The sequence below is a fragment of the Eurytemora carolleeae genome, unplaced genomic scaffold (assembly GCF_000591075.1).
Source record: "Eurytemora carolleeae unplaced genomic scaffold, Eaff_2.0 scaffold541, whole genome shotgun sequence".
NCBI classification, from domain to species: domain Eukaryota; kingdom Metazoa; phylum Arthropoda; class Copepoda; order Calanoida; family Temoridae; genus Eurytemora; species Eurytemora carolleeae.
This window is the reverse complement of record NW_019396589.1, coordinates 282,053-295,348: the sequence shown is the minus strand read 5'-3', so window position 1 is coordinate 295,348 and position 13,296 is coordinate 282,053. Positions and strand designations below refer to the sequence as shown.

Genomic DNA, 13,296 nt, shown 5'->3' with positions numbered 1-13,296 from the left:
AGTGTGGTTTTTTTTCAAGAAATATATACTAGCAAGCAATTTTAGTTTAACAACAAATTCCTGGAGGGCAGGGCTGCACAAATAAATTGACCATCAATGCACATACTCACCACAGACTCAGACACCTCGTTGGTTCTTAAGCAATCAATCAATCAATCAATCAATCAGCTCCAACAGTCAATTAATAAAGTTTAAATAAAAAAAATAGTTTACATTTTAAACTCATAATTTAAGTCATATTGATTACACTACTAAATTGATATTTTCAGGATTTACTTTTCTTTTGATAGTTGTTAAGACAGAATTTACTGGGCACTTCAGAAACAATTTGACGCGATTTTTTTTTGGTTAGAAGTCTCTGAAATTCATCATGTCTGTTTAGTAGGTTTTTTTTGCTATTTCTATTTTAATTTCAAATTTTGGTCTATTGTGAAAACGACTTGCATTCTTCGCAAAAAAAATATTACTTACTTTAAAGTAACAAGTTTTTCTTCAGTTAAATTAAACAGAGTTATTTGTTTCTTCCTCACCACACAGAACTGTACACTGAAAGTAAGAAATAAACAGTGCCTAGGAGTTATTTTATTTGAATGAGGATCATGTATCCACTCTGGAAAAATATTGATCCGGATCCGGCTCCAATTCCAAGATTTAAAGATTTTTTTTAAACAAAAGAATGTATGTATGTAGGACATTTTTATTAATCTCTATTTTTTCAACACTTCAGATTCGAGGTTTCAGGCAAAAAGCTTTTCATTTAGTTTTTCTCTCAGTTCGCCCCTTGGACCCGGATCAAGGAAACCAAAACGTTGCGAAGAAAAGTAAACTAAGCTTGACCCCCCCTCCCCACTCGACTAGATGTGCGGCAACATTGTTATGTTACTCATCATAAAAAGACGTTACTTTCTTCATCATATAATGACGTTACTTTCCTCATCATAAAATGAAGTTCCTTTCCTCATCATAAAATGAAGTTCCTTTCCTCATCATAAAAATGAAGTTACTTTCCTCATCATAAAATGACGTTCCTTTCCTCATCATAAAATGACGTTACTTTCCTCATCATAAAATGACGTTCCTTTCCTCATAATAAAAAGATGACGTTACTGACATCTGATTTCCCCCCCTCTTTTTTAAAAGTCACTAATAAATTCAAATGGCCTTTTGTGAATAAAGGATCACTCTGAATATCGTTGACAGTTCCTTTAATTATTACCTGAATTGATCCAAGTTTGCCGGGTTAACGGAGCATGCTGATATTCCTTTGATTAGTTTAAACCCTGGTATACTTCTACTGCTTAGGTCGGACATGTTTAAAGTGTAGAGAACTCCGTTGCAAACAACTAAAATTTAATTTATGGATAATGATAATAATAATAATAATAATAAACGATCAACCTTCATTCCGTTGAAATCTGGGCCGATCCCTCGTCAAAAACAATCAACAAAGGAAGGAAATTAATTTTCATTTGAAAAATGACACAACATAGCGAGGGATAACAAATGACTACATCACCACCCAACTGGGCTAGTCCATCTAGGTTCCAGTCCAGTATAAAGCTGTAACTGTTATGATTGAAATTTAATAGTTAATATTTCGCTTTTATTTAAAGAACAGCGAGAAAGATCTTATTTTCGACCAAATCAGTGAAGAAAAACCGTTCATTTTTTCTTCAGACAAAAGCAAAGTTAATACTTAACAATGTGTAACAAACATTTACCTAAAACGGTGTTCAGCACCGGGGCAGCGTAAATAAACGTTATTTTACTTCTCTCCCCGACGTGTTTACTGTTCAGAAATATCTTTCAATTTGTGAACATTTTAAAACTTACAATCACTACTGTCATAGTTCAGTGATAGTTGATATATTTTTTAACATTTGTGCAAAATATTAGAAATTTTCTCTTAGCTAATCAAAACTTGATTGACGGAATTCTGGAGAAAAGATTAAGATAAAAACAAACGAATAGGTCCATTCTCAACGAAATCTATATTTTCGTATATCATTTAGGCCCACAAGCCCCTGGTTTCTTTAACTTACATGGACACTCCAAAAAATTGTGAAAAGTAAAAAAACGCAATTTAATAAGGCATGATTATCAAAACAAGCCATTTAAAAAAAAAGTTGTTCAAGTTTAATGAAAATAAATGTTTTATATTATTAAATAAATGACACAAATAAAATTGATATTTTATGCCTCTGAATAAAGTTTGCAGATAGAACCTGGTTTCCATCCTTATCCGTTCTTTCGACTGATTAATATATGATTTAAATACAAGATTTTACATTTCTTGAACCAAATTTTGACATTTTGAACATTCTTGTCATTCTTTATTCTTTACAGATTATCTATTTAATTTCCTTATAATTTAAAAAAAGGAACACTTTCATGGAAAAGTATTTAAATGTTTTTTCGGTCATGTTTATTTTTTCTTTAATGAAATAAATTCTTACGTTTCAGCTACAATCAACTACGAACTTTAAACCAAGAGTTAAAAATAAAAACATGGTTTTATTTTTAAATCATCCCTAGTCCGTACTGAATAACCCTGCCATCTGTGGTTCCAATATACAAAATTCCAACCTGAAAAAAATAGGTTTTTAAACTAATTAGGAAGGTTTTCTATAATTCTGTAAATAAATAATTTTTTACTTTTTACTTTACTTTTACATCACCCTTCCTTGGAAATCACATTCACTCTGATGTACGGTATGTTTGATTGTAATGAAATTATTTTGAGCACAGCCCCCAAAAAAATCATTTCGTACCTACCGGTTATTTTTGCTAATATAAATTTAATATATTTACAATTTCGACATATGAAAGAAGTAAACATATATTCACGTAAAAGGCATGTAATAAAAAATATCAGAATTTATGTAGCAGAATTTACTTTATACTTTATACTGAAAATTGGTTGCTCACAAATAGATTCTAATACAATAGATGGCAACGTAGAATTTGTACACTCTCAGTACAGTTGTATTCTGTCGTCACAAGTGTCAATTGAGTTTTTGTGTCCAACAAAATTATCAATAATAGTGATAATTTTAGAGTAAAGTACTTTTCTTACAGTAAAATAAGCGCAATTTTATGTGTTCTCTAGTCTCTGTTTTTACACTTTTATATTTAATCTTGGAAAACATGTAAACTAATGTGAGACAATTTCGTTTTCCTTGCTATATTTGACACTTGTGACGTTGTGTATTATTGGTTCATTCTCTGTTGCCACCTATTGTACTTGGGGGTTCAAAAATCGTATACTAGGACGGACCCGACAATTGTCTAAACAACATGTTGCTTACGAATTTAGTTTTATCAATTTATTAAATATCATTTGCGTCGCATAAACAATGAACACCTTAGAAAATATATTTGTAAAATAAATATAATAAATAATAAGAAATAACAATAGCTTAGAACTGATTAAATGGAAGATTTTATCAACCCTACCTTTAATTCTAAAACTTCGATCTTAGAATTAGTTTCTAACTCGACTCTCGAAATAACCAAATTTAAAGTAAACGGTTTCGTCATCTTCTGAAAACTTCTTTTAACTTGATGTCGAGATTATTTCAATGACGAATCACTTTATCGACAAAATGTCAATATTTGAGTTTGGTTTCCTGTCTTGGTCTGCCCCAATTTTCTAGCTGAAAGTTGAGAACAGGGTTGCCAGATTTTTTTTTCAGAAAAGAGCCACTTTGGACTTAAAAAAGAGCCAATGGAGCCATTTATTGTGTTAAAAAAAGCCACAATTAAGCCACATTTTAAAGCCATAAAAAGAGATGTCTGATGTTTTGATAGTATTTGTTTTCCTTATTTAAATAAAGTCAGAACTGTAAGTTGAACATGTTCATCATATCTGAAACAAAAATCAGGATTATTTGAAATAAAAAATAGTAAAAAAATTATTTGAAGTAAATAAATGTAAAAAAAGATTATCACATGAGTAAATCATTTTTCTAAAGGAAGTGGGTTTTTGCCACAAACTCTGATTTACTAACCCATATATCTTTGCAATCTGATGTTGCAGTAGACCTTTGATATTTCAAAGTATTAAATTTTTTAGCTCATATAGTATAAGGGTCTTTAAATATCAAAGTAGGTTGCAGAGATACAGGAATCGGAAAATTTGAATTTGAGGCAAAAACTTTTTATATGATCTCCCTGCACAGGTTTTCTACAATAGCTGATTCATCATCAGATGGAACCGTCTTGTACATGTTCTGCGAATTAAACAGATTTAACATGTATTGTGTGATCTCTAAATCTTTACAGCACACATTCCTGGCATGCAAAAAAGATTTGAGACGTAGGATAGAATCCAAGGTTTTTGTGTTCAACCTGTTCGAATATTTATCTTTGACATATGTTACAAGACTAAAACATCCCCCCCCTAGACTGTTTAAGGTTAACCCACTCAGCAAGAAAAATGTAAAAAGTAAAAACATAGAATATGAATATTTACTGGAAACTAAAGGACAACAGTAAACAGGATAAAATATAATAATATTCATAATTTCATATTGTTAAATTCTTACTTAGCATCTTGGTGATATCCATGATCTGTCCCAGGTTCTACCCATGGAAACTCTTTTTTCCAATCCATAATAAATCTTCTTCTAGGTTCAGATCTTTTTTTTCAACACTCCTGATTTTCTTTTAACTGGACTACCCATAATTTTAACTTGGTGTACATATGCTTGCTTATAACTATAAGTTAACTGATGTTCTTCTAATTGTTACTTTTTCTAATTACCGAGTAAGACTGAAAGCTATTCTAAAAATCAGCTGTAAGCATCTGGTGAGATATCTCCGTCCCCCCCCCACACATTAATGAGCATCATATATGGCCCCCCCCCTAGTCTCCCTGACACCTCTAGGGGAGGTCTGAATGAACATCTGTGTGTTACTAACACAGAATTTATAAATTTGCAAACTGAGAAAATATTTTCAAATTCTGCTCATGAATTTTCAGTTTTTTGGTGGAATTTTGAAAAAGAGCCACTTTTTGGTGGAATTTTGAAAAAGAGCCATTTGGAGCCATAAAAGCCACCGGAGCCACAGCCTTTAAAAAAAAGCCATTTTAAGGAAATGTGGCTCCAAAAAGAGCCATCTGGCAACCCTGGTTGAGAAAAATGGTGAAACTAGCGCAATACCGGATACGATTTGCAAATGTCTCTCAGTTTTCAGGGTTATATATTCTCTTTTAAGTAATAAGTTTTGATTATCTTCATGTTTTCAAAAATATGAAGTACAATCAGTCATAAAAAGACTTTGTTGACACTAGATATTTTAAATAGTTGCCCTGGTAATGGATTGATTAGTTGATTTCGTGGCAAATTTTTAAAGTTAATTATGAAATTATACGCGGCATTTTGAAACATATGAGCACTACATTGTTATTGTAACTGAATCATGCCTGTTGTTTTATTGAAAGAATATTGCTTGGCTGGTTGCATAGGCATAGACGCAACATTCATGAAAAAGGAGATTTTAGTTCTTTTCACCCCCTTTAGAACCTAACGTGCCATAAGAAATCTCATTAAACCTGCGTATTGCGTATCACCAAATTTTAGAAACTTTCTGAAATTCGACAAGGAAATAGTTATTTCTGTGCATATTACCCTATTCAAACACTTATTGATGGTTAACAACTTTGCTAGTTTTTAAAACTTTTAAAACAGTAATTTATTTTAATTTTTTTGCAGAATCTGGTATATTCCTAGTATACGATTTTTGGACCCCCCTTATGTTAGTCCAATTGGACAATTCTTGCGATTAATAAGAATTTTTTATATTCAATCTTAAAAGTCTTAAACATATCAAGCAATTGCCCTTCACTAGATGCAATGCATTTCGTATGAACTTCAGTGGAAAGATGTATTACAATTTAATGATATCATCATCAGAGTCAACTACTAAAGCAATTCATTTAGTATGTAACTGAATGACACTAAATTCAAAGAAATCACTAAAATACATGACTAATACTTACCAACGTACATGACTGACACAGACTTTCTCATCAAAATAATTAAAAATAAAATATTAACCCTCTGGTAACAGCATACAGACTCGTAAGGACAGAATTTATTAAAACATAATCATAACACATTGAACATTTTGAATCTTCATTTTCTAAGACTTCAACATTTATTATACAGAACTAATGAAAATATTCATCACCTTGAATGGTTATAAACAAAACTTTTGTGGTTAGATAATCCTTGTTTATTTTTGCATCCTACATCCTACAGCTCAGAGAAACTGTAGGCATATTATTAAATATTACATTATCAAATTATGGAATACACTTTTTCACCACATGAGCTTCTTGGTTGCCTTCAGATGACATGAACCGAGAAAAACAAGAAGATCCAATTCATTCTAGTAGTTCTCCAGACAAGACTGAAAGCAGGTAAATGGTTGAAGCTCTGCAATCATAAAATTGCATTCTCAAGAAAAAGAAGTTGAAACTGCATCTAAACATTTCCCATTTAGTTTCAGCCCTTTGTTCGCCCTTATTATTTTTCCTCTTAAATTTGCATTTTGCTAAATTAAACATAATCTTTAGAGTTGGAATAACTTCTGATAGAAGATATCTTGAGCCTGCTGGAGTGAATAGAAGAAGAGAGAGAAATGACAGCAGTGGAAGAGATAATAGGAGTAGTAGAGATGACAGGAGAAGAAGAGAAGATACAAGAACAGAAAGAAGAAAAGGGAATAAGGACCTGAATGTAGAAAGAAAATATAAGGGAAGAAATGAGAGTATAGCTGAAAGAGACCGAGATAGGGAAGATGATACAAGGAAAAACTGGAGTGAAACTGGGGGTGCAAGGAGAGAAAATACACTTAGGGATGGACAGGGGGAAGTGAGAATCTTATACTCAGGTAGCCGCGGGGCACCATTCTCTGGTCAGATGAATTTATTTGAGCTAAGGTCTAGTCAACAACAAACTGCCTCAGTAGGAATTAGAAATAGTAGTTTTAAGAAAAGTATTGAAAATGACCAGTTAATCAGATATGAACGAGAAAAACAAGATGATTACAGAAAAGGTAAAAACAAAGTACCAATTTTTGATAAAAAAAATTTACTTTAAAATTCATTTAAATTCTACTTTAGCAAGTGTAAGACAAATGATTAAAAGCAAATTTTTGATAAATTTTCAATGGTTTGAAATATTTAAATTTTTCCATGCTGAGTTTTCTTAACATTTTCAACAAGTGAAAGGTCTGGGAAAGTTTAGAGAAACCTTTCTGCTGATAATTCTATGTCCAGTGTCATATAATTATTTTTTCTTTAAATTAATGATGAATTGAGTGCTAATNATAATTCTGAATATTTTTAGGAGTCCAAAATAAAGGCAGAGTAATTGAATCAGAACTTTTTTCCAAGAAAAATTCTTCTAATTCCTTCAAACTACAACCTGGAGAGCTTAAAAGAAAAAGTCAAACACCTGAAAACACAAACTGGCAGGATACCATCAACTCAGTGTTTAATCAATCCAACTCTACTGGGTTTGGGGTTTCACAACCAGCTTTAGTAATCCCATCCCTACCCAGTGAGAAACAACACCAATCACTGTTTAAGACCTGTGAAATTTCTAAGTTAACCGATAAACATAAGCGTCCTGTTCTACTAGCAAATCCTGATCCAGTACCCAACTTGACAGGGTTTTCTAAACCTTTACAAATAAGCAGTGTTCAAGGAACATCAAAATTATCCATGTTAGATAACAACCAGAGTAAAAAAATTAAGCTAGATTCATCATGGACCAGACCAGGCCTATTATTTACTGACACAACCCCTTCCTCTTCTACACCAGCTCTGATTTCTAATGTTTTAAGAAAGAGTCTGGATTTGGAACCTACTGGGAGTCAAAATTCTGATGAAAGGGTTGAAGTTTTAAAAACCCAGATAGGGGAGTTGAAATCCTACATCTTAAAGTTAGAGGAGGAAAAACAAAAGGCTGAGGAGAATTCTACTTCTGCTTCTACTTGCACCTGTGCCAAGGTTTGAATTACCTAAGTTGGGTTTCAATCTGGTTTGTGCAGTTTTCTGTTTTCAGTAGCCGAATTTTGGTGGTACAGCTACAGATTCTCTAGTGACACTAGATTGACTTTAATGATCTTGTTAGTTAACACTGTTTATAGTTTGACCTAGGATTGATTCATTGTGTAGAGAACTTTAGCTTATAAATGTGAATCTTTTGTTGTAAACAAGGTGAGGGGGGGAGGGGGTTTGCCACCCGTTTTTCTGTATTTTACTTCTTCCTTTTCCTTAAAGAATGAAAAAAAACTTTTCTTCAAGAAAGATAACTTCTTGAAAAGAAATTGTGATCCTTAGAGTTTTGCTATTTTATTCTTGTACTTAAAATTTCTTTCATCCCCTCCCCCCCTCCCCAAAAATTTTATTTCTCTTCCTTGTTGAGAAAGTTGTGACACATTTTTTTTCGGAAGGCAATTGTTGTTAAGTGTAAAAGGGACTAAAAGTTTAATTTCAAGGGACCCTTGACATGCAAAGAGGGCAATGCCTGATTTACAACGGTGTCCTTTTGACTGTTTATAGAGTGAAGAAAGCTCTTAGTTCAAAAATCTTGAAAACGACTTGATGCTGTGTTACACTTTGACCTCATCACAGTTGATGCGCAACTTGTGTAATTTAACATTAACAAATATTTTACGTTAAAAACAGTTTCCAAAAATTTAAAAGAAAATATATATTACCTGCCGATTCTAGAAAGTAAATATTAATATTTATAAAAATTGAAACAGCTTGTGAACATAGTGCTCAACAGCTAAACAAAGTTCTGTAGATTTTTGATAATAGGTCTGACAATGTTGATCATTTGAAGGTTTAAGGGTACTTTTGTGATTCAGGCATTCCATCTTAGCATGGAGTGTCACTTAAAATAATGCTTATGGTCCCTTAAAAGTTCTGAAATTTGCCTAACATCTCTGTTTATAACAAAATGGTAAAATTCCAATAGGAAAAAGGGATTTTCCTCCTCAGATCATCTTAAAAAGAATGCATCAAAAACTATTATAAAAAAGTATTTGTTTTACAAACACTGCCGTGCTCAGCCCCATGTCTGTTATTGCTGCAGTGCTCAATCTGGATCTGTAGGCTGTAGCCAGAGTGCACCATTCTTTCATCTGTTCTTTTTTTAAATTGTTTTTGTTTTAAAGTAAATTTCAAATCAATACATTGTGTTATTAAACAACAACAAAAATAAGTCTGGTGTACAAATTGATTTCTTGGGGATTCTTGGGAAATAAACACAATGTTATGATATGAAAATGTGTACCTTCTAATTAGGAATTTAATAAATGTCTGATTACTTAAATCTTATAAAGGTAGACATCCTTGTCACCATGAGCCTCTGCAATTCAGTACCAAGTCTGTGGTCATACATAAGTTGTTTTAACTCATGTTCAAATATGATATGACATTTTTTTAACATTTTTTCATTATTAACGACTTGCCTTTTAATAAATTACAAATTGTTTTGTAAGTTTAATACTAATGCTTGATATTTCTTACAATTCTTAGTTTTATTTGTATAGTTTAGGTTTGGTACTGTATTAATTTACAGAGGCTTATATTGTCTGGCAAATCTTGGATGCTCATTATTTTTTAACAAAAGCTCATGGCCACCAGCTTGTCTCTTCCTTGGTCCATATATGAGATAATTGAGTATATCAATATTACAAAGATTTTAAATATTTTTATTTTAGGATGGACAACTGTTAGCTCTTATAAAAGAAAATATTGAAAAGGTCCGAATTGGCCAGGAGAAGGAGAAGGAGAAGTTGGAACATGAAAGGGGAAGGTTGGAAATGGAAAAGAGCAGTTTGATATCAGAGCAGAAGCGCTTGCATGAAGAGAAGGAGAGGCTAGAGAAAGCAAGGGTGAACTTGAAGCAAACACTAGAGCAGGGGATGAAGCTGTTGGAGGGAGAGAAAGGGAAAATGGAAAGGGAGATCAGGATAAGGCTTGAGCTTGAGGGGAAGAAGGAGTTGGATGGTTTGAGAATGAAGCTAGCTGAAGTTGAAGAGGAAAGGATCAAGGAGAAGGACAGGGAAAAGGAGGAAGAGAAAAGACATGTAGAAGAGGAGTTAAAGGAATTAGAGATAAGAAAGGAGATGACAACAAAAGCAATTGGTAATTTTTAAAATTTATGCTTTTATAGTGTTATAGAACTGGATGATGGATTATTTTCATTATACAAATTTTAAAGTTCACATATCACTTCGTAACTTGATTATTTGATATGAAGTTCTGGGTTTTTATTAAAAAAATTCAGCTTCACTATAATCTTTTGGATAATCTGATAAATTATAGTTTCTTCAAAATTTCAGCTTTAACAGAATTTTTAGATATGATTTCAATAGAAAAAATTCTTAAAAACTTGTCTGAACTCCATGGCATGTACTTAAATAATAAAAGTGTGAGTTAAAGATCAAAATCCTCTGTATGATCATTTACAAAACAAAGTATTTTTAAGTTTTTCACAAAATTCCAGCACTGAAACAAATACAACATGTAGACTTTTCTTGCAATGATTAATTGTAAAATTTACTTATTCTGCATGTATAAAGTAGAAAAGAATATATTTGATTAATAAAAAGCAAAAAGGAAAAAATAAACTTACAAGGAAAAAAAAAACTGCAGCCCAACAAAATAAAATTTTAAATGTTTTATTGAGTCAATTAAAGTACATTCCAAAATTTAATTATAATTATAATGAACCTGTAGTAGTAAAACACTGAAGTGAAATTAGTCATAAACATATAGATTTAAAGCTTCATAAATTTGCTTATTGCATAGTGCCTAAGTCTGAAAAGCCCTTTCCAGAAAATCTCATTGTCCCAAAATCCTGTACATCTGTATAATTTGTATAATCCTTTGAACTAGCAATAATAGCATATATCTTATTAATTTTCACATAGAATGATTAAATACTTGACTTAGGGCTAAGATTTAGATAAGTACATGTTTACCTTAATTAGTTTATTTTCATACCATTACTATTTAAAACAAAAAAATTGCAAATTTTAAAAATCAAACTTTATCTTATAGATATTGTTTAAGAACATATAAAGATGTGGACTATCATTAATACTTGCATTGTAAACATAACATTTACAATTGGACAATGATAATGTAGTAGGTGAGAACAGTGCTAAAAATGCTGACCATAGTTGACTGATTTACAGGGAAGAACCTCATTGCTGAGATTTCAGTTTCTTCATTAATCATCTGCAGAGCTAAAGAAAGATAAATTTAAGTAGTTTGACACTGTTGGGTATCACTGAAGGTTGCTGAAGGTTGTGATTTTTCTCATTTCTCATAACATTTTTTCAGATGATAAAAGACTGTAATGTATTTTGTTTTACCTTTGTTCAACTTTCGCTCAAATTGAGAATTTATGCAGTGGTCCATAGCATCTCTACAGATAGAAACAGTTTCAACATGGTGATAATATTATATTTCAATCATGTTTAGAATAATTTTTTAAAAATATATTAAATACATATTGACCTTATAATGTCCCTGGTAGCCAATAGCTCTGAGTAACAGTCATCACATGCAAAAGAGAGATTTGCAAGAAGTAAAATATTTTTTCCCAAGACAAAAGCATAGTGTAGCATATAACCTGGAGGACCAGCAGTTGAAAGATATGCAAGGGCTGTGATAAGAAAAACTCCTAAGGAGAAGAAAAACAGTAGAGAAGGTCCCAAACCAGTCTTAAGTGAACGATACATTGATGTTATGTGAATAGCTTCATCACCCAGCATGTCAGGATCTTCCATATTCCTGATATTTTTACAGGCACTAGCCATGGTACTAAGCATCATATTTATAAGGAAAATTGAAACCATAGTATCCATCATTGAGACCATTAAGTACACAAAATGAGCTACAAGGCCCAAGGTTTCAAATTCTTGGTCTATTAGTAACTTGATGATTGGATAAACAAGCAGCAGAAAAAGGGAACCCAATGAAACTTTATTAGCTGGAAACTTTAGTTTGTCTTGAGTAAATTGGTTACAGTGTTGAAGAAGTTTAGCAGAGCAAAAAGGTAAAAAGATGACTAGGAGTACCTCAGTGTATTCTGTTGCTATAGAGATTGTTAAATAAACAGCTGTCAACTTACTGTTATTCCACAGTTTAGACAGCTTAGGTAAGACTGAGACCAGGAAACAAACAAGTGGTCCCAGGGCCCATATAATAAACCCCAAAAGGACCCGACATGAGAAGATTTTAAACTTAAAATCCCCTAAGGCAGAGGCTGTTGAGACGGGTATCAGAAGAATAAAGATGAAGAACTCCTGAAGTCTTCGTAAAAATGATTTCTTTTCTGGTTTAATTTGTATTTTCATGATAGCTTTTAGATGTTACTAATTCTCTACACTTCCAAGGCTTAAATGAAAATGGTGGAAAGCCAATGTTTACTTTAATGTTAACCAATTATTTAACTAGACATGGGCTTGTTTTGAAGGTTGCCATTTTTTTTGCTCAAAAGTTTGATTCAATCAATTATTTATTATTGATAATTTATATGGTAAACAATTAGTTTGAATTAAAGAAAAATATTTTGTCAAACTTTAGCGAAAATTGTTTCTTATATTTAAAGGGACAATTACAGATGTTCAATGTGTTATTTAACTGTAAGAACTAATTGCAAGTAACAGTAGCTTCATAAAATTTATTACTTCAATGTTCTTCTTTTGTTGTATTAGAATAATCCACATTTAGGTAATGATAAAAATTCTCTTTTATGTATTATATCCTCCAGGCCAAATAGATTATCAAGTAAGGAAGAACAAATTTTTCCTCATTAGTTGACATGTTTTCCAAGATGAAATATAAAAGTGTAAAACACAAAATTGCACTTATTTCACTGTATGATAAGCACTTATTATCACCATTATTATTAATTTTGTCAGACACTTAAAACTGTTGACACCAGGGGCGGATATAAGGATTTTGTAGGGGGGGGTAAAAATTTAGAACTTTGCGCGCGAAGCGCGCCGAAATTTTTTTTACCCCCCCCTAGAATTTTTTTTACCCCCCCCTAGAAAAATATCATGATGTATATCAAATTATTGGTTTTAATTGGGTTTGATTTGCATTTTCCACTCATTTCTGGGATTTACAAACTCAATCTAATAAAGGCTTCATTACATACCTTTCAGCTTTCACCTTGTTTTATACCCTTCATTATAGTCATTCATTTTACATTAACTACAAAGATCTGTAAAAAAACTGAATTTACTTTA

General features: G+C 31.9%; 3 protein-coding genes across 3 annotated transcripts in view; 1 reads left to right on the top strand and 2 right to left on the bottom strand.

Moving 5' to 3' along the window:
- LOC111705973 (transforming growth factor-beta receptor-associated protein 1) overlaps positions 1–4,777 on the bottom strand; it is an 18,045-nt gene extending 13,268 nt beyond the window's left edge. The window contains exons 1-8 of the mRNA XM_023478698.1: positions 4,548–4,777; positions 3,457–3,868; positions 2,532–2,586; positions 2,200–2,254; positions 1,722–1,789; positions 1,217–1,343; positions 472–546; positions 61–135 (exon numbers count right to left, since the gene is read on the bottom strand). Coding sequence (XP_023334466.1) covers positions 61–135; positions 472–546; positions 1,217–1,343; positions 1,722–1,789; positions 2,200–2,254; positions 2,532–2,586; positions 3,457–3,540 — 539 coding nt within the window. The 5' untranslated portion in view covers positions 3,541–3,868; positions 4,548–4,777. The remainder of the gene's footprint in view (positions 1–60; positions 136–471; positions 547–1,216; positions 1,344–1,721; positions 1,790–2,199; positions 2,255–2,531; positions 2,587–3,456; positions 3,869–4,547) is intronic.
- A 1,506-nt stretch (positions 4,778–6,283) lies between these two features.
- The window catches only part of LOC111705979 (cytadherence high molecular weight protein 2), a 13,757-nt gene continuing 6,744 nt past the window's right edge, over positions 6,284–13,296 (top strand). Inside the window, exons 1-4 of the mRNA XM_023478706.1 lie at positions 6,284–6,427; positions 6,584–7,065; positions 7,359–8,023; positions 9,748–10,174. Of these exons, the coding sequence (XP_023334474.1) occupies positions 6,363–6,427; positions 6,584–7,065; positions 7,359–8,023; positions 9,748–10,174 (1,639 nt within the window). The 5' untranslated portion in view covers positions 6,284–6,362. The remainder of the gene's footprint in view (positions 6,428–6,583; positions 7,066–7,358; positions 8,024–9,747; positions 10,175–13,296) is intronic.
- On the bottom strand, positions 10,697–12,495 carry LOC111705980 (uncharacterized). Its single transcript, XM_023478707.1, has 3 exons — positions 11,555–12,495; positions 11,410–11,462; positions 10,697–11,280 (listed from the first exon to the last, which is right to left on the bottom strand). Exons 1-3 carry the CDS (start codon positions 12,394–12,396, stop codon positions 11,156–11,158), a joined length of 1,020 nt encoding a protein of 339 aa, XP_023334475.1. The 5' UTR covers positions 12,397–12,495; the 3' UTR covers positions 10,697–11,155.